The sequence below is a fragment of the Mustela nivalis genome (genome assembly GCF_964662115.1).
Source record: "Mustela nivalis genome assembly, chromosome: X".
NCBI lineage: Eukaryota > Metazoa > Chordata > Mammalia > Carnivora > Mustelidae > Mustela > Mustela nivalis.
This window is the reverse complement of record NC_139040.1, coordinates 28,815,849-28,836,036: the sequence shown is the minus strand read 5'-3', so window position 1 is coordinate 28,836,036 and position 20,188 is coordinate 28,815,849. Positions and strand designations below refer to the sequence as shown.

The following is a 20,188-nucleotide window of genomic DNA, read 5'->3' as shown; positions in this document are numbered from 1 at the left end:
ATATTCCTCATTTACAAATTTCCCTTCAAGCCCATTTCTGCAGTTATTTGTAAATCAGTCCAACTTGAATGGAACCCCTTCCAACAAGAGGCTCTAGATTCTGTCAAAATTGCATTACAACAGTCACTCTCATTAATGCCCCTCCACCAGACTTCCTTCATGGTAGAAGCTTTAGCAACCTTCTCTCATGCCCCCCCCAGAGTCTCTGGGCCACCCATACTGGCCATAGGTTGCTGTCCTCTGCAGCCCTGTGCTGTATACTATAGGAGAGGCAACTGCTGCCCATAGTCTGGGCTTTCCCACAGGCCCTGAGCGCATGTTCCTCCATACCTAGCCACTCACTATGCATTGGGTCATGGCAGAAGCACCCATGAGTTTGCTGTGACCACAAAGGCCTCCTTTGCTACAGGATAGAACCAAATTTAGGGCGCGCCTAGATGGCTCAGTTATGCGTCTGCTTTCGGCTCAGGTCATGATCTCAGGGTCCTGGGGTCGAGCCCCACATTGGACCCTGCTCAGTGGGGAGTGTGCTTCTCCTTCTCACTTTCCTTCTGTATTCTCTCTTTCTCTCTCTCTCAAATAAATAAATAAAATCTTAAAAAAAAAAAGAACCAAACCTAGGCCCCCTGGCATATCCCATCTGCAGGAGGGGTGGCCTCCCCTGTCCTCAGTTCTTTGCCAGATGGCATGGTACTGGAAGAAGCCATCCCTCTACTAGACCCCTTGGCTACTTGGGGAGCCCCTTGGGATCAGCTGAGTGAACAGTGGGAGTTTTACATATTTTAAAGATGATAATGTCCATCACATGTGACAGAAGTTCACTGGAGGGCTATTGTTTTCATTCCTTAACCAGGACATTCCTAATAAAGGATAAGACAGAAGAGTCAACACAGTTGCCCAAATTTCAAGCCTGCATCTCAAAACTATTTTTCCTGGCCAAGAATCAGCCCCATCTGCACCATTTTACGGACTCGCAGACTGTTGCCAGTGGTCTGGCTCTCTGGTCCAGCCAATGATAGAAATAATAATTCTTTGCCTGGGGTTCTCCCCCTTGGGGTAAAGAACTTTTGCCTCACAGACACCCCACATAAAATCAGGGTCATATATGCCTGTACGTATGCTGAAACCACAATAGAAGGCCTTACCAAGACACTCTTTATCCCCTTTGGAGTTTCAAACATCACTGATAGTGACCAAGGCACTCATTTTGTTTCTTAGAAATAAAATACTGGGCTCTTGAACAAGATATTCTGTGAAACTTACACTTTCCTTACAGGCTACAGGCTTCAGGCCTCATAGAGTGCCATAATGGCTTATTTAAACAAGTTCCAATTCGATTAAATGAAGCATGGTACATTTTTGTCATCACTCAGATATCCAGGGTGAATTATAATGAACAGCCTGACTCCATTTTTTGATGTTTTACTGCTGACAGCTTTTAAGCCTCAACCCGCATTCTCTCCCTGAGTTCCACATGTGGGCAAGTTAATAAGAAGGCCTAAGTTTTCCTTTGGTGCCGACAGGGTTTTCAAACCATACCCATGCAGGTTTCAAGCCCCTGCCCCATGCAGGAACTGTCAGCCCAGCCCTAACTCTAACCACCATTAAAATCCCAAACCAGTCTCCTTTCCTTACTGCCTTAAGCCATTTGTGGAGGCCTGGCTTCTCTCTCCAGAGAGTCCCATTAGGTAAGTAGTAAACACGTTCATACCCTCTTTCTGATTGTCATCAGTCTTGACATCTGAGTCAAATTCTGGGTGGCAATTCACCTTGTTTCCGCATGATGTTCACAACGTATGTCTGCCATGTATCTCTTCACAGTCTCAAGGTCTGACAACAACACATCTTCATACCAGCATCCCAAGGATGAGGGCTTGTGGTAAGGTTTTCATTTTATTGCTCCTTTATCACAAAGGAGCATCTTTCACTGGAGCCACCAGGAAATTTTCTGTGTCCCCCTGACCAGCACAGCGGAACATACCCACCCCTCAACCAATCACTGACAAAGGGAAACAAGATGGCTAAGACCAATCATGAGACACTGCCCATATCTTAACACATCACTGTCTAAGCAACGTAGAGGCTGTGCTGGCAGGTAAGAGAGGATGGCTTGCTGTTGGTTATTAACCAGCAATATCTGCCACCGGAATGCTGATATAGTCCTTTTTCAGATATTTAATGTAGAATTTTTACAGATGGGCCAGTATGTTTTATACTATATTATTTTTTACGCTATTTTTTTTCTGATTGGCTGTTATATTTCATTGGCTTCACAAGAGCAACTGGGAAGCTATCCATCTTTTTCTATGATGTGGAATATACATCTTTAGCTTATCATAATATACCTTTAAGAGTCATCATACTCCTTCATATATAATGCAAGAATCTCAAAAGAGGGAATTGCTTTTGGATATTAACCAAAAGTAGCATAGAAATGTTGGTACAATCTCTTTGCAGCTATACTTATAAATGAAATGGGTTAGTAGCATTCTTTTTGAGGTAATATATTTTTCTCACTGGATACTATAGTATAATGGCTACACAAAATGATCTAGGGAGCTTTTCATATTTCTCTATGGTTGAAATGCCATATGTCATAATCATCTGATTTTATTTTTTTTTTTTAAGATTTTTTATTTATTTATTTGACATAGAGATCATAAGTAGGCAGAGAGGCAGGCAGAGAGAGAGAGAGGAGGAAGCAGGCTCCCTGCTGAGCAGAGAGCCCGATGCGGGACTCGATCCCAGGACCCTGAGATCATGACATGAGCCGAAGGCAGCGGCTTAACCCACTGAGCCACCCAGGCGCCCAATCATCTGATTTTAAAGACTAAATAAGAATTAGCATGGAAGGGCGCCTGGGTGGCTCAGTGGGTTAAGCCACTGCCTTCGGCTCAGGTCATGATCTCAGGGTCCTGGGATCGAGTCCCGCATCGGGCTCTCTGCTCCACAGGGAGCCTGCTTCCTCCTCTCTCTCTCTGCCTGCCCCTCTGCCTACTTGTGATCTCTCTCTGTCAAATAAAAAAATAAAATCTTTAAAAAAAAAAAAAAGAATTAGCATGGAAGGGTGCCTGGGTGGCTCAGTGTGTTAAAGTCTCTGCCTTCAACTCAGGTTATGATCCCAGGGTCCTGGGATCCAGCCCCGCATTGGGCTCTCTGCTCAGCAGGGAGTCTGCTTCCTCCTCTCTCTCTGCCTGCCTCTGCCCACTTGTGATCTTTGTCTGTCAAATAAATAAACAAAATCTTTTTTTAAAAAAAAGAATTAGCAAATTAGCATGGAATCATATTTTGTGCTTTTAATAACTGACTACACTCAAACAATGCTTCTATAGGTTGGACTGCTCCAGGACTCGGTCCTCTTGTTTTCTACTCATCTCTTTTCCTAGGGGATCTCATTCAAGTCTATTGTTAAATCCCATCAACTCATTGTTTTTTCCCCCCAAATTTATATATCAATCCAATTTCTCCCCTCTGCTTCAGACCTGTATATCCCAGAAGGTCTGCTTGAAATCTCTATCTACCCTAGTCACAAAGAGACATCACAACCACAACTCTGAAAAAGTACTCCTGTTTTTTCCTTTCTTCCCCTGTTCTTCCCCGTCTTAGAAGTGGTACTATCAACCACCCATTTGCTCAAGTCTAAAAACTAGGGGTCATCCTTATCTCCTTTCTTTTTCTCAATCTTTATAACCCTCATACAGTCTAAAAATACTTGTCAATTTTATCTTTTTTAAATAGAGATTTTATTTACTTATTTGACAGAGAGAAAGAGAACCCAAACAGGGAGAGTGGCAGAGGGAGAGGCAGAAGCGGGCTTCCCGCTGAGCAGGGAGCCTGATGCGGGGCTCCATCCCAGCACCCTGGGATCAGGACCTGACCTGAAGGCAGATGTCCAACTGACTGAACCACCCAGGCGCCCAATTTTACTTTCAAAATACATTCTCTCTCCCTGTGTCCATATCCACGAACACCACTTTAGACTAAGCCAAATCATGATCATTTCTTGCTTAATCCACTGCAATAACTTCCAAACTGTTGCCCCTGTTTATGTAATTTCATAGGATGTCTTTTCTATAACATCCAGAGGGAAACTTTTTAAACCTGACAACACTACTACAGGAAATACTACGACGTTGCTCCTTCATACTTGGAATAAAATTCAATCTTCTTAATATTGCTTCCAAGGCCATTGCAAGATGGCCCTTTTGTTTATGTTTCTAACATCATCTTATTCCACTCCCTCCCTAACTTAGCAGACTCTTGCCCACTTGGATCTTTTCTACTCCCTAAAGATTTGAAAATTTTCTGCACCAAGACTTGCCACTGGAATTCTGGGTCTCCGTTCAAATGTCCCCTTCTCATAGAGACCCTCCTTAAACTCCTTATTCACAAGAGACAATTTCAAACCCCTGCAGAGTCTCTATCTCTCACATCAACTTATATATTAACTTGATAGCACATATCACAATTTACAATTATTTTGCTTATTTATTTACTTTTTCATTTATTATTCCACCAGTGGGATATAAATAACAGGAGGGCCAGGAACTTTTCCATATTTTTCACCTTTTGTCCAATGAGCTTACTATGTGTTTAATAACTATCTGTCAAAGGAAGAAAAATATACGTATCCGATGATGAAGAGAAGAGTCTAAATTGGAAATACAGAGCTGTGATTTGAAGTAGTGTTTAAAGTTACTGGAGTGGATAAGCGCAACCAAAGAGGAGGGGTCTGAAGACAAAACTGGGAAAACACCAACTCTGGGGCTATGGGCTTTAGAACAGGCAGTTCGACGAAAGATAAGCGACAGAGCTGAGAGGAATGTCAGTGAGAATTTGGTATCACAGAAACCAAGACAGTATGGCATCAAGAAGAGAATGGTCAATAGAATTATATACTGCTGAAAAATCATGTGAAAACTAACTTTTGGGGCACCTAGGTGGCTCAGTGGGTTAAGCGTCTGCCTTCAGCTCAGGTCATGATCCCAGGGTACTGGGAGGGGACCCCGCCTCCCGCTGCCCGCTGAGCAGAGTCTGCTTCTCCCATTCCCTCTGCTCCGCCCCACTGCTATGATCGCGCATGCGCAAGTGGTCTCTCTTACAAATAAATAGGAACTTAAAAAAAAAAACTAACTTTCAAAGTATCCACTTGTTTTGTGTTGAGGTAGGGACTACTGGTGACTTTAACAGAGAATTTTCACTGAGGTTTTGGGAGGTAAGAACCAATATGCAGCAGGCTGAATGGTAAAAGGAGCATGATGAAGCGGACAGCGAGTAGACTATGTCTAATGGGACATAGTCAATTTCTCTAAGAGAGGAAGGGGAGGATATGGGGTAGATGGAGGAAATTATTCTAAGCATAGAGGGAACTTGAACAGGTTGACTTTATGGGAGAAAAGGATTCAGTAGCTCAGGGGATGCTGGGAAATATGGGGGGGCGGGGATGACCTGTATTGAAGCGGCTGAGTAAATGGAACAGGAGGGACTAGGGTCTGGGGCAGGAAGATAAGGTTTAGCAAGGCAAGCTGAGGGACTTCACGGCTCAGTCACTCGATTTTCTCAAGGACAGGAACTCTAAGGTCACCTGCTTAGAACCAAGAGGGAAGAGGACGGACAGCTTGGGACTACAGAAAGTTTGGGATCGAACCTGAGAGCTATGGGAGAGGGCGCTGAACCAAAAAGCTCCCTCCCCGCCCCCTGCACGCACTCACCTGACCCCCAGGTCAGAAATTCATTCCGCGCGCCTCTGGGTGCTGTCCAAGCTCTTGGGAACCACAGGCGTCCTCTGGGCTTGCAGCAATTTCCAGCACAGTCGCTCTCCCGAGGCGCCCTGTAGGAGGCGCTTGCCAAGGAAAGGGGGCAGAGCCCAGCGCCGCAGCCCTCCTGCCAGACAAGCAGGGGGCTCTCTCCCGAGAGGGGCGGTTCCCAACAGGCCTTGCGGTCGTGACTCAGAGCCCAGATCTCTGACGCGCTAGTCCGCCCGGACCGAGGGCGGTGTGGCGAGCCGGCTTCACGCTTCGTCGGGAGGACGAGTGGGTGAGAGAGGAAGCCCGCGGAAGGGGAGGCCAGGACCGGGCAAGGACTGAAGGAGGACCGAGGCGGGTGGGGGTGCGGAGTGCGAGGCAGACCCGTAGGCCGTGGTGGTTTCCCAGCAGTGGGGGCGGTCGGGTTCGCCGACTAGGCCGCAGCGGCCATGGCTGTAGATTTCGGGGACCCCCGGAGCGGGTTCCGCCACAACGAGGTGGTGGTGTTCATCAACGAGGAGGTGCTCAGCAACGGCGGCGGTCCCGACTTCTACCTGACCTTCTGCTCGAGGCCCTGGAACGAGGTAGAGGACGAGCTACTGTCCATCGTGGCGGACCCGCAGGTGCCGCGCGCCGTCAAGCGGGCTTACTCGTGGAGCGCGCTGGCCTTGAGCGTGCGCGCGGCCGCGAGGCAGCAGGAGCAGCAGGCGCACCGCGTGCGGCGGCTGCAGGAGCAGCTGGAGGAGCGCGAGACCACCACTTGGGCTCTGGCCAACCAGCTGCAGCGGCTACGCCAGGAGCGCGAGCAAGTGGTGTCGCAGTTGCGCCGTGTGCAGCACGACCTGCAGCATGTGCTAGATGAGCGCGAGGCGCTGCGTGGCCAGCTTCTCCAGGCCCAGAGGCAGCCCCAGCAGGTCGGGTCTCGAGTGCAGCGGCTGGCAACGGAGGTGTGGCCCCTGAATGCAGAGGAGCGGAACGAGGTGCTGGCCGCCACCCGGTCGCAGCGTGAGCAGGATGCGGAGACCCAGAGAGGAGAGAGAGAGGAGAAAGAGAGAGAGGAGGCCCGCATGGCCTCTGAGACAACAGGTGTGCTTTACGCGCCAGGATCGCCGCCGCCGCCGCCGCCGCCGCCGCCGAGTCCCTGGGCCCAGGTTGTTCAACCCTCATTGCCCATGCCGTTCCCCATGCCATTCCAGGTGGCGTTCCCCTACCCACCACCTCCCCAACCCAGGGTAGTCGCAGAAGCAGCAGCAGGAGCGGCGTTCACACCCCAGATGCCTGCTGCAGCCATCTACCCACCTGGCATGTGGCCTCCGTTCAGGCCTCTGGAGGAGATAGCCATGTGGTGGAACCAGAGACGCCAAAGCCAAGAGGAAGATCCTGCCAGGCTCCACTTTGGCGTAAACCCCGCAGGGCGCAGCTGGAGCCAGGGAGACCTGATGAAGGAACAGCCACAGGGAGAGATGCCCAGGCAACCAAATGGTAAGAAAGGCTTTGAATGCCAGCAAAATGAGAAACCTGCCTTGGACTTGGGGAGGAGGGATTGAGGCTGCCTGTGGTGTAGAGCGTGATTCAATTTTCTGGACACTTGGCTTGTGATAAATGCAAGAAAATCTAGATACTAACTTTGACCCCAAACTAGCTCCTCCCGAAACCTGGGCATGCAGAAAAGAATGGGGACAGCCTCCAAAGAAAAACCAATCTTGGCAGGCCCCTTTCTGATAAAAAAAAACTCACTCTTCTATGTACATCTTCTGTTTACATCTCTTCTATTTACATATTTACAGAAAAATTTAAAATGCCCCAAATTTTCAGTATCCTACCATCCAGCAATGACCATTTTTAGCACATTGATATAGCTGTTTCCACAGGCGGCTCTCTTTCCCTAGTTGCGTACTATACATGTATTTGTGTCTGTGTTTAGTGTGTATTGCTTTAAAGAAAGATGAGACTTTAGCGAATAGTTAATGAGTCGTTTAAGGGAAAATTTTTCCGATTGTGTTTGAGTTCACAGGTGGTGGACTCTGGATGGCGGCTACCAATCGGTTGACCCTCTGGCAAGGCTGACATGATGAAACCTTCTTTTTCTCGTTTCTGTGTTCTCATTAACTTCCTCTCTCCCACAGTAGCAGGTCTTTGGCTAAGAATAATCACGCTTTTAGAACACATGCCCATTACATTCTAGGAACACCACTTCTCCCACAGAACGCGATTGCTGGGCTGTAAACTGCAGCAGTGTTCCTATTTGTTTCTTGATTTATTTTTACAAAATTCATAGCCGAGGACCTGTTCTTTGTGTCTCTAAGCTCCAGGAACTTTGTGTGAAGCCGAAGAAACTCCAGCTCCCAGTGTGTGAATGAATCCTCCCAAAATACCCTCTGGCTCTCAGCGGGCTTCACCTCAGTGAGACCTCAACTGGCTGGAGCTAGTAGAAGTGTGAAGAAAGGAGACATTCTGGCACACATCTTGAAACGGGGGAAGCAGACAGATTTTGTTAGAATTTGACCTTTCTCTTATGGAAAAGGGATTGGCAGCAGATTTCAAAGGGTGGATGGGAAGGTAGTATTAAATGTTAGAGGTTATAGCAAGCTTGTTGAATTTTGTTTATTAATTCATTGAACAAATAGTTACTGATTGCCCCGTAAGAGTTAGGAACTACAGTGATATTTTATTCTCTGGTGCATACATTATAGCTCAATTAGATGAGTCTGGTTAGATAACAGAAGAGCCTTATTTGGCTACAGTGTACACTGGGGTTGTTTTTTTGTTTGTTTTGTTTTGTTTTGTTTTTTGCCTAGCATGCAATATGGCTTTTGGGTAAACCCAACTGAAATGACACAATATCTATTTCTGTGATTCTGGAGGCAATGTCAAAGGCACTTTCATGGAAGGACTTGAATGACTAAACTGCTTGGCACATCAGTCCCCACAGAAACAAACAGGCTGTGGCAAAGACTTGGGGAAGCAGCCTCACCAAAGGATAGGCGGGACTTTTCCGAGACTCCTGCTGATTTCCTCCCTTGAAAAGCACTGCTAGTTTTCCGGTTGTCTGAAAGACCACTGGGCTCTCTTGAAGAAGGAGAGTGTTGGCTACGCACTCAGTCCCTCAGCTTGGGGCCACCATCTTCCCAAGCTCCTTTCCAGTCAAGATGGATGAAGAACAAAATGGATTCCAAGGGCGGACATGGTGCTGTGAATGGTGCTCCTCTTGGAAGACTGATTGGATTAAAAAAGAACTGGACTGGGGCAAGCCCTTTTGGGAATGCCCGGGGCCCCTTCTCTTCCATTTGGTGTGTTCCCTGCAGGCTCTCTGCTCCCCCGAGGCGGGTAGAGCCCAGTGGGTGGGAAGTTAGATGGTCTCCAGTCTAAACAAATGGTGTTCTTGAGATTCCCCCATGAAGTCCCAGCTCGCCAAGCTCAGCCTCTGTCAGAAGCTTCCTGGTTCTGGTAATAAAGAGTGTGCACTTGTCCTCTGGGTCTTCTGTGTGGTGTGCATCTCGGGGCAGGTTTGCTCCGGGTCGTCAGTTTAAACCCACATCTTCCTACTCTCCCACCAAAGCAAAGGAAATTTCGATCTTATTCACTGTTAGAGGGCCTCTCCTCTTCCAGTGAGTTACCCAAGGCTGGGAGTGGGGGAGCTTCTACGGGACCTTCAATCTATCCTGAATGTCCCTGTTCCCCTCACTGTCTGAACCACATGGTCCCTTGAAGGTGGGCATCTCCGCTGCTCTTGGGCCCATGGGAGGGGGCTTCAGTCTAGGCTGGGAGCCTGAATGCCTGGTGTCCAGCCTCCCTATATGCACCGAGAAGCCATTTACCTGAGGCCCCGTCTCCCAGAGGTCCCAGCAGAAATTTCCCTCCTGCATTTCTGCCCAGCAATGCACAGTCCCCTCCCTCCTATGCATAATCAATCCCATGAAGGGGCTCATGATTCTAGAAAACATCCAGGTTTAGATTGCCTGTTAATAAGGCAAATGTTCCCTGAGGCAAAGTGAGGGTGGTGCAGAACCTGGCTGCTTGCTTGGTGTAGGGACAAGGATGGGGCAGAGAACTGACCCTACCCCACCAGCTTTCTCTCCTCGGTCCTGGTAACTGAGAGGACTTGCTTACTCGAGGGCAGCACTGGGGAGGGAGGACCATCAGGGACATCAACATAAAGCTAGGTTTTCTGGGTTTTCTAGGTTTTCTAGAGGCTGGTTTTGTGATACTCCTGTGTGTGCTGATAGCTCCCCCAGAATCTGGGGAGGATGTGACTCGGCAATGTTATAGGATATTTTTATCTGGTGGTTCTCAGCGTGTTTTCTGGATCAGCAGCATCAGGATGACCTGGGAACTTGTTACAAATGCAGAAGTCCAGGGAGTGGAGCCTAACAGGTGTTTCTGATGCCTGCTGAAGTTCAAGAACCTTTGTTTGTAATCCATACTGTAATGTGAACAAATCACCCAAGATTTCATTATGGTTGGTACATTTAGGGCTTCACAACTCACTCTGCTGTCCACTGGAATGTCTCTAGGTCTGCCTGAAGGCAGACTCATCCCTGGGCATAGCTTTTCCACAGCCCAGTGTGATTACCCAATATTGCAAGGCTGACTTTTTTCGTAAAAACCTTCATAAATCTTTGGCCAGAATTACTGAGGCTGGCTCTCAATGATCCCTTCATTCTGGTCTTGGCACATGCATGTAAAGCCAGTAAGTTCGGTTTAAGGGAAGAGCTTGGGCTTTGGGGCCAGAGACACCTTGGTTCATGTATACCCGTTCTGCCATTCACTAGCTGTGTGACCTTGAACAAACTACTGAATTTCTCGGATCCCCAGAAAATGTTGTCTCCCTTCTCTTACCCTTATCGTTCTGCTCTGTGATAATGGGGTAACGGGTATAACAGATACCCACCGAGTACCTCTGAGTACCGCTGAGTGCCTACCATGTGACACTTCATGGCCGTTATCCCACTGTGACTGTCACAGATTCCTCTACTAACAGTTCTTCAAGGAGCATATTGTATTCCCATTTTACAGATGTGGCAACTCAATAACTTACCCTAAATCATTCAGCTGGGAGTTGGTGAAGCCTCGGTTCTCACTCCAATCTGCCTGGCACCAAATTCCATGTTCTTTCTACTGTAATACTTCAGTGCCTCAAACTTCTCCCCTTCCCAGTCAACAGCAGTTAACAGGGTCTGTCAATGCTGGGACTGACAGAATTAACTACAATGAAAGGACTCGAAGTCACAAAGGCAGTCTGGTGGGGAAGGAAGTGGGTGGAGATGGCAAGAGTCCAGCTTTGGTGGCCAGGAGTGTTGGTGAAAGAAAAGAAGGTACTGGAAGAAAAGGATTGTGGACACACCCCCTAGAGGCATCAGCCTGGTGGAACCTGCAGAGACAGCTGAAGTCCGGAAGATGGAGCAGCATGAAGGGGGGACTTGTCCCCAGCGCCACCTGCACAGAGCCCCTGGCCAGCTACACTACTACCCCCATTCACCTCCGCTGCAGAAGGAATGGCTCCAATCCCACCCTTTCCGGTGGGGGCGTCTGCAGGCAGCATGTAGAAAAGTGTAGAGATGGGGAGAAGCAGCTCCCGGATACCACAGGAGGCAACGACAGCCTCATGAGAAACTTGCCTCTGCATTGCCCTGGAGGGTGACAGAGCTGTGCACAGAGCGCAGTTACAGGCCAGGTGCCCGGACTCAGGAACAGGATAAAATAAATGCATTTTTCTTTGAATTAAGTATGCTTTAAGGGGCACCTTGGTGGCTCAGTCGGTGAGGCTTAGTCCCTAAGCGCCTGCCTTCAGCTCAGGTCATGTCATCCTGGGGTCCTGGGATCGAGCCCCACATCGGGCTCCCGTGAGGAGTGGGCTTCTCTCTCTCCCTCTCCCCCTGCTTGTGCACTCTCGCTCTCTCAAACAAATAAAATCTTAAAAAAAATAAACATGCTACAAATGAGGGGAAAGTCCTGGTAGGAGTGGAGGCTTTGTCCTCTTATCTAACTTTCATCTCTCTCACACGAGCTGGCTCTAGGCTCAGAGCAGAATGCCAGAGAGCACCATGGAAATCCCAGACCCACCACCCTCTCCGGGAATTAGCTCCCTGAGGCCCTTTTCTGATTATCAAAGCAAACTCGGCTGACCCAAAATGAAGCATCAAAAGCTGTTAAAACTGCACACAATCCCCAAACCAGGAGGTGACTGCTGGTTATACTTCAGTGTCTTTGTTTTATAGCCACACAGGCATATGTACACGTCTGCACATACAGATCTATTGAACAGGATAGGGTACATGCTTTTTTCTGGAGCCTCCTTAGCTGAAGTAGTGGTTCCAATCCGGACCCCTCTTGCGGGGGACTCTGCACCCAGCGTGAGGGAAGGTGGAAGAAAAGGGAGAAGCATGTCTAGATACAGATAGATAGAGATTTACTTACCAAATCAGAATCATGGCACATCTTTCTTTCCAATATTTTTCGCTTAGCGGTTAAGACCTGAGCTGTCTCATATTCATCTTGAGAATGTGATTTCAAATGACCATGTAACATTCTGTCACGTCAACGTTTCAATCGACTTAACTAGTTCTTCTATCTCACTGGGCATTTAGATTATTTTCAAATTTTTATTTTCACGTTCAACATCGTATCAGTATGCACAGTCTTCTGAACCACAGCCAAGAGTGAATGTCACAGTTAAAAATATCCTAACCGATTTGAAAGATCTCGTTTTGATTTCTATTTCTTTGCCGACCTGGACAATGGAACCTTTTTTTTCAAGTTATTCAGTTTTTGTTTCTTCTATCATGATTTAGCTATTCACATTCTTATTCAAGTTCACTCGTGGAATATTCCTCTTATCTCGTTTTGTGTTTGATAGTAAGGAGAGTAACCCAACCCTTTGTCATACTTACGATTGAAAGTATTTTCTCTTGTTTGTAGTTTCTCTTTAAATTTTTGCCAGGTGGTATTTCGATGATCAGAAGTATTATGTTTTTATATATTGAGATCTTTTCCACGGGCATGTCTTCTTTTTCCTTTATTCTCAAGAAGGTCTTCTTTATTTTGAGGTAAGATCTATAGCCATCTATATTTGATTCTATATTTTATAGTTTTCAAAAATTTAAGTCTTTGATCAACCTTGAATTTATTTTGGTACATATTGTGAGGTAGGTGTTTAAGTGTAATTAACCTTGTGTCTCAGCTTCAGTGTATACTTCTTCCCCACTGATCTGAAAAGAAAATCTTTACCAAATACACACACTCACAGAGTTTGTATGTTGCCTGTTAAAACTGCTGGTCTATTCTAATTCCCATCTAACATTTGATTCTGGCTTTATAACACATTAATAAATGCAGTGCAAGTTATCACTCATCTTTTTCTAAACTTGCCAGGGAGTCATCACCTGTGTATTTTCTCAGTTGAAACGTCGTAATTTAACTCTCTGTTCCTTTGAGTCCCGGATGTACTTCCCTCATTTGGATTCTGAGAGACTTACCCTTTAACTTCGTAATTCACTCCTCTTTTTAAAAACCTAGTCTGAGTGAATTTCCATTCCTAAGGTTTTTCTCTCAGCCCTAATCTTTACTTCCTGTGTCTGTGATCTTGTCTAAACCTTCAACATCTATCATCTTTAGAAAGACCTTGCTCTGCATCATTAAAAAAAAAAAAAAAACCACGTTTATTGCCTTACTATGTATTTGGGGGCATTGTGCTATTTAGCTCTCTTTAAAGCCCGACAAGATGGGGGCACCTGGGGGGCTCAGTCAGTTAAGTGACCCGGGTCCTGGGATGGAGCCCCATGCTGAGCTCTCTCCTCAGCAGGGAGCCTGCTTCTCCCTCTCCCTCTGCCTGTTGCTCTACCTGCTTGTGCTCTTTCTCTGTCAATTCAATAAATAATATCTTTTAAAAAAAACAACCCTAAAAGATGGGTAACACTATCATCTCCATTTTAAAGACGGAAAAACCTTGGCATAGAGGTTAAGTCCAAGGTCATACCACCACTCTGTTGTACGAGCCAGGATTCAAATTCTGTTCTCACACACTTACAATACTCTACCATATAGCATTTAAAAAGTGAAGGCTAAATATCATTTCCTTTAAAAGTCAAAATTATAGGGGCGCGTAGGTGACTCAGTCGTTGGGCATCTGCCTTCAGCTCAGGTCATGATCCCGGGATTGTGGGATCGAGTCCCCCATCAGGCTCCCTGCTCAGCATGGAACCTGCTTCTTCCCCTTCCATTCCCCCTGCTTGTGTTCCCTCTCTTGCTCTCTCTCTCTGACTTCTGGTTTTGGAACTGAAAATGACACAAGAACCAGCAGGTCATGCCAAGGGGAGGCTGCTATGGTAGAGGACTGATGGGCTTCGACTACTTGGGTCTGAATCCCAGATGCGTTCAGTGGATGAAAGGCAGAGGGTAGAATCCATGGCCAGCACTCTTCCCCTGGCACGTATCAAGTCTCATCTTCATCTTCATCTGCATCTGTTCATTTGTATGTGTTTTATACCTTTATACCTTTTATACCTTTGGCACCAATAGGGTCCTCACAATCAGTTTATTTATTTTATTTTTTTGAGATTTTCATTTATTTATTTGAAAAAGAGAGAACATGAAAGAGATAGAGCACAAACAGGGGGAGGGGCAAAGGGAGAGGGAAAAGCAGACTCCCCGCTGAGCAGGGAGCCCGATGCAGGGCTCCATCCCAGGACCCTGGGATCATGACCTGAGCCAAAGGCAGACGCTTAACAGGCTGAGCCACCCCGGAGCCCTTCACAACCAGTTTAATTGGCATATTTATCTTACAACGGATTGCATCTTAGAATTGGTGAAATAAAATAGTAAGTGCATAATAAATGTTTAGCTAGGACACAAGATGACCACTCATACACTCAAGCACTATTTATTCCGTGTGAACGATGTGCCAGGCCCCATTCTCCGGACTGGGACAGAGTAGTAAACATAGCAAAAATTCCAGCTCTCGGAAGTTTCCCTTGTAGGGGTAGCCATCCATGAAACCTAGGTTCACAAGCAAAATGTGTGGTTTGCAGATGGTGATAGGAGATGAGCGGTAAGTGAAGCAGAGGAAGGGGAGCGAGAAGCGGAGGCGGGAGGGGGTGCTATTTTTACGGTGGTCAGGGAATGTGGCACTGGCTGGGGGGCATTTGAAAAGAGAACTGAATGGGATGGCAGGGTGAGCCTTGAGGGGAGCTAGGGGAAGAACTTTCCAGGTTAAGGCAGAGCAGGTGAGGGGGGCCTTGAGCACCCTTAGAGACTTGGAGGAAAAGCCCAAGGGCCGGTCTGGCTGGAGCGGCGTGAGTACAGAAGAGCAGTGGATGGGCTGAGAAAGGGGGACCCTGCAGAGGGGGCTGGAAATTTGAAGTATGTGGGTACAGATTTCCTTAAATCCTCTCGAAAAGGTTCTACATCTGAAAGCAGGAACCGCATATCGGAGCTCAGAACCACCTAGAAAGGACTTCTGGCTATCATGGCTACAGGGCACTTAAAGCTGGGGGACGGCTTGGGGGAGGGATGGCATTAATTTAGGCAAAGTGAGGAGAGAGACAGTTCCATTTAGTCTCTTAAACACACTAATGCACAGTCAAAATGATTCACGGTGCAGAACAGTTTGAGGGCAGAATGATGATACGTGATCAGAATAAACTAGACGAGGCTCCTCTGGAAGAAAGTGACATTCAGGGCTTCCCATTACTAAGGAGGCACAGCACAAACGGGCCTTGGCTTGATCTTTCAAAAGCCGTGTGGCCACAGCATCCATCCGCCCCGTGAGTGGGCTGGACAAAACTCAAGTTATTTTAAGAATATTGAAGACCATTTCTAGGATGACCACACACAGGGTAGAAGAGTACAGGAGCCAGATTTCTCTAACCATTTAATATAAGGCATATGGTTGTTGTTTTTTAAAAATCTATTGTTCCTTAGAAACCAGAATGCGCAGTGGTTAAGAGCATGGTCTTTGAAGGCAGACAGAGCTGAGCTCAAATGTCAGGTTCGTCACTGACTTCCTGTGTGTGACTTTGGTTAAGTAGCCAAGCTTGTCACGTCATCTGTGAACTGGGAACCACACTGCACTACCTCAGAGAGTAGCTGCGAGAATTAAATGCAATAACGTGTGTCAAGTGCACGGCTCTGTAACGGCTAACAGCCACTATAGCTTTTTCCTACTAGAAATGCATCATGTTCCAAGAGGCTTCCTGTATCTTACGCAGATCTCTTGAAACAAAGGGACTCAAGTTTATGCTGCCATCAAAATACACACAGAGAGTAAAAGCAAAGCGAAAAGAAAACATTTCCTCAGAGTCCGAAAGACAGTTCTAGACAGAGGAGACACACTGGGCTTAAAAAGATGAACCCCCATGTTGACTTTTTTTCTTCCCCCAAGTGGGCTTTTGAGATACACAGTAACCCTCCCCACCACGTAGAGAGAACCACTCTTCTGTCAGCCACGTCCAAGTGCTTGTTTTTTTCCGAGGTCTCACGAGGTGCGGAACTGTGAAATATAGTCAGTGAAGACAGCTTCTACCAAGAACACCCTTGCCAGTCCCTCAAATGCAGGTAAGGCCTTTTTCTTTTTTTAACTTAATTAACAGCCATTAAATGTCTAATAGAAAGCGAAGCCCTATTACTCAGGAGCTACAGCGAGAATGAGTGTTCAATTCCATCTGCCACCCGCAATGCGCCCAACGTAAAAAGGAATGTGTTGTCATTTAACCCAATGATAGAACATGTGGGCATCAGACTAGGTCACAAGAAATTTAAAGGAACCTGTGGAAAACGGGTAGCTTCTCCCCTGCTGCCCCTGCCATATCCCGGAGGTACATCTTGCTCGGAATGGAGTGAACTTCACAATGAGTGCTGTTTGTTAAGGAAAAACAGACACATGCTGGAAGTCCATTTATTCAGAAGCTCTTCTATGTTTGATTTCCACATTTTCTTTTCAGTGTTTTCCTGGAATTTTCATGACCACATAGTCCCCCACAGTTGAAGTGTCTATACTAAAGGTCCCTAATGCCTTCTTCCCGGTGGCACTGGGTTCATTTGCAGACCTATGAAATCATAGGATTCCTACTGACAATCCAAGAGACTAGAATTTGAGGAACTTAGATCATGCAAATCAATCCAAGCTCTTAAGGCTGAGCACACGGAGTAAAAATGAAGTTATTCATAGTGATATGGATTGTGTAACCTTTATTATCTCTGAACCCACTCGTCTAAAAATCACACGAATCAGATTAAACAGGAATACCACAGTATGCTTTATTTTGCCAGTTCCGTTAGTTCATTAAATTGATATAGCCAAAACTTTAGGTCACAGCAAACAAACATCAGTTCTTCCAAAGAAACTTAGGTGAAAAGCAATCCTTTTTGTCTGTGAGTTCCAAGTCCTACTGTGTGATCCACTGTCATACTGACGGAAAAATGAACTCAGTGAGCAAAACTAATTGAATCCTCAGTTCACAGATCTGGGGCCTTCCCATATTTTATTGGAATTAAAGCAGCTTTTGTTTTAACCCTCCACAAATATTTTGCATTTTAATCTTTATTCTCAAGCAAGAATTAAACACATCTGCTAATTACCTAAGATAAAGCCATGATACCTAATGAAAAATTAGTGCTCTTAGTCTCCTACCGAGAAGGTAGGAAACTTTTAAGTGAAGCCTTCATTTTCTATGTATCTGAATTTCCAGCTCATATACTTAGCAAGGACACAAGCTGATTTACATAATCTGGCTTCCCGATCATCTCAAAAATATTTATTGAAATGAAGCCACTGTTCCTTACAGTGCCATCATTTTGACCAAATAACAAAGAAGCAATTGTTTTCACACAAGAACATTTTAAAAGAAAACTTTCTATACTTAGCAAATAGAGGAGAGCTTGAATCTGCAAGTCAGAGCTGGAGAGTTCTAAGGGAGATGTAACTGAGCAGTCTAACCCTATGCCATGTTGGAAGAGAAAGATCTTGATGAAATCTCTTCCTTTTTAACCAAAATTTCTAATTCTAGTTATTGGCAAAGAGTTCTGGCATCAGTTAACAGCAACAACACAGTGGCAAGCACTGCACTGGGCTGAGAGGTAGACTGGGACTGAATCCTTGGATTTAATAGCAAACTAACTTTATTTAAGGTTTAGGCTTCATTTTGTAATCCATGGAACACTTCCGAAGCGAAGGCAGATCTTTGGAGACTTCTGTTTTTAGTTAGAGAAAAAACAGCCCGGTTAAAATCAACATCTGCCTTATACTAATAACAGTTATGCAAAGTAGCCATTTGGGCCCTAGAGAAATACAGCCCTGCGCTTCCAAATCGAAGGGCAATTCAACAGCCTAGCCAACCAAGTGGCCCTGGGATGAACGGTCTCCAGTACCTTACTCCGGAAGCCAGAGCCGTGAGAGGTCCCTATCGGGATGTAAGTCTCTATCAAGATCAACAAATTTACAGTGTAATCGCAGTCTAGCTTTGGCTAGGCAGCCATCTGACTGAGGACACTTCAGGGCCCACTAGCCTCTAGAGTTAGCACTTGCTGCTGCAAGAAAAAAAGAAATCAATACATTGAAAAATGTCAATTAGAACTTATTCATATAGGCAATGGGAGAGTGCAGGAGACCCACAAAGTACAGAAATGTTTTGGGGGGGTTTTTTGGTGGAGGATGAATTCACTGAGTAAGTTAAGGCTCTAAGGGGAAAAAAAAATCTAAATTATAACCCTAAAAAACCATAACCCATCCTATAGCAATACTTAAAAAAAAAAAAAAAAGCTGAAGATCTTACTTCATCCTTCAGCATAAATATCAAGTCTGAGATAATCGATATATTCCAAACTCCAGAAGGCAAAAAGAAAAAAAAAAGACATCCTTATTGAAATATAGCTGCCACTAACAGTAATGAAGAAAACAGGCAGACTGTTGCTATTAAGCACATATTGTGAAGCCATTTCTTTCTCACTTTTTTTAAACAGAATAATACTAAACAGATTTAAATAATCCTGATCAGGAGGTGAGGAAAGGAAGTCTTATTATGAACCAAATTTTCTGCTTGCCACCAACAAAAAGGAATTCAGGGATGTTCTTGAATTTATTTCCCCAAGCAAGTTAAATTCTCTAACAGCTTTGATTTTGTAAACACTGTCAACCAAAGTAGCAAACACAAGTAGCTGCAACATATAAAATTATTCTTCAGTAAAAATGCTTTCGTAATTGAATCCAGAGGCTTAAAATCATTATTTACTAAAAAACAAATTCTAAGCCACAATTTTTCTTCTGATAACACTTTAGCAAAGGAAGAAAAAAATAGAAAAAAAAAAAAGAAGAAATTGGTCCTAATACTTTTTTTTCTTACGTAAGTGCTACTCATGCCCAAGTTAGCTAGCAATTCACTGAGGTTAGTCAGCAGATCTTAAACAATTGGCTGCACAGAATTTCCTGGCATCTAGCCAATGGAAATGTAACTTCTGATAGCAAAAAAACAGCACTAGATTTAATTGATTACACAGACTGATAACCAGTACGACTTTTCCTTCTTCCAATCATATAGGAGATAAAGACAACAATTATAAGGAAGCCCAAGGCCACACCCACTGCAACAGGAATAAGAAAGTTGAGGTCAGAGTCAGCAGAACATTCTTCAGCTGTTAGAAAAGAACAGACAGAGAGCAAGGAAATTAGTAAGGCAGGCAATTAAGCAGCAACGAGCAAACAAGAAATAAAGCATTTCAAAAGTGAACACAGATTAGTCTTTGACAGCATTACCTCTATGTCCGTATTTTCTCCATATCCATCCAAATATTTCTAAGGAACCAATCCTCCAATATCTCCCATTATTATTACTTCATCTCAGATACCTAATTTCCTCAGTACAAAAAGCAGAAGGGACGAACAAGATCTGTGCTTGCCTAACATGGGAAGATTCTATGTTTTGTTGTCTAATGACACTGTGGGAAAGAACCATCATCTACACATAGCACCCCGCCTGCATGTTTTCCCACTCCCATTCTCCCTTGCCACAATGATCATCAACATAGGAATAAGAATTCTGCAGGAGTAGTAAAATTTAAGTTAAAAAGGACTTAGGATCAAGAGAATGCAGTATAGTTTTTTCCCCCAACATGGGCATTAGCTTGCCAGCTTATACGTGATTATTTGTAGCTGAGCAGGGACCTAGAAGAGTAATAGAATCCAACACATCGTAGTCCATTCTGGGACTGCCAGGAAGGCAGTGTGTATGTCGATTTTGAGCTCTGGGCTCAGACAGAACCGACTTTGCATCTCGACTACTTCTATAACTAGCTAAAGGACTTTGGTCAAGTTACTGAAACTGGGCTCATGTTCCTCATCTGTAAAAGGGGGATAATCATGCCTGTACTTAAGGTATTTGAGGACTAAAGACAGTTCTATTTCTAAAGCACCTGTCACACATCAGGTGGTCAACAGGTGATCTTTCCCTTTTCCT

The 20,188-nt window shown here is 45.3% G+C and overlaps 2 protein-coding genes across 3 annotated transcripts in view; one reads left to right on the top strand and one right to left on the bottom strand.

Moving 5' to 3' along the window:
- The first annotated feature begins 5,943 nt into the window (after nt 1–5,943).
- Nucleotides 5,944–8,332, top strand: LOC309855724 (testis-expressed protein 13D-like). Of its 2 annotated transcripts, XM_082716272.1 has the most exons (3): nt 5,996–6,830; nt 6,941–7,226; nt 8,051–8,332. In XM_082716272.1, exons 1-3 carry the CDS (start codon nt 6,194–6,196, stop codon nt 8,067–8,069), a joined length of 942 nt encoding a protein of 313 aa, XP_082572398.1. In that variant the 5' UTR covers nt 5,996–6,193; the 3' UTR covers nt 8,070–8,332. The 2 variants fall into 2 exon arrangements, with proteins under 2 accessions (XP_082572397.1, XP_082572398.1); XM_082716271.1 differs by having other exon boundaries at nt 5,944–7,226.
- Nucleotides 8,333–16,972: 8,640 nt separating this feature from the next.
- LAMP2 (lysosomal associated membrane protein 2) overlaps nt 16,973–20,188 on the bottom strand; it is a 39,682-nt gene continuing 36,466 nt past the window's right edge. Inside the window, exon 9 of the mRNA XM_082716266.1 lies at nt 16,973–19,367. Within this exon, the coding sequence (XP_082572392.1) occupies nt 19,225–19,367 (143 nt within the window). The 3' untranslated portion in view covers nt 16,973–19,224. The remainder of the gene's footprint in view (nt 19,368–20,188) is intronic.

Coding starts and splice junctions, on each gene's coding strand:
- LOC309855724 (XM_082716271.1), top strand. CDS start 6,194: ATGGCTGTAGATTTCGGGGACCCCCGGAGCGGGTTCCGCCACAACGAG. Junction 7,227..8,050: donor GATGCCCAGGCAACCAAATG/GTAAGAAAGGCT, acceptor TGTGTCTCTAAG/CTCCAGGAACTTTGTGTGAA.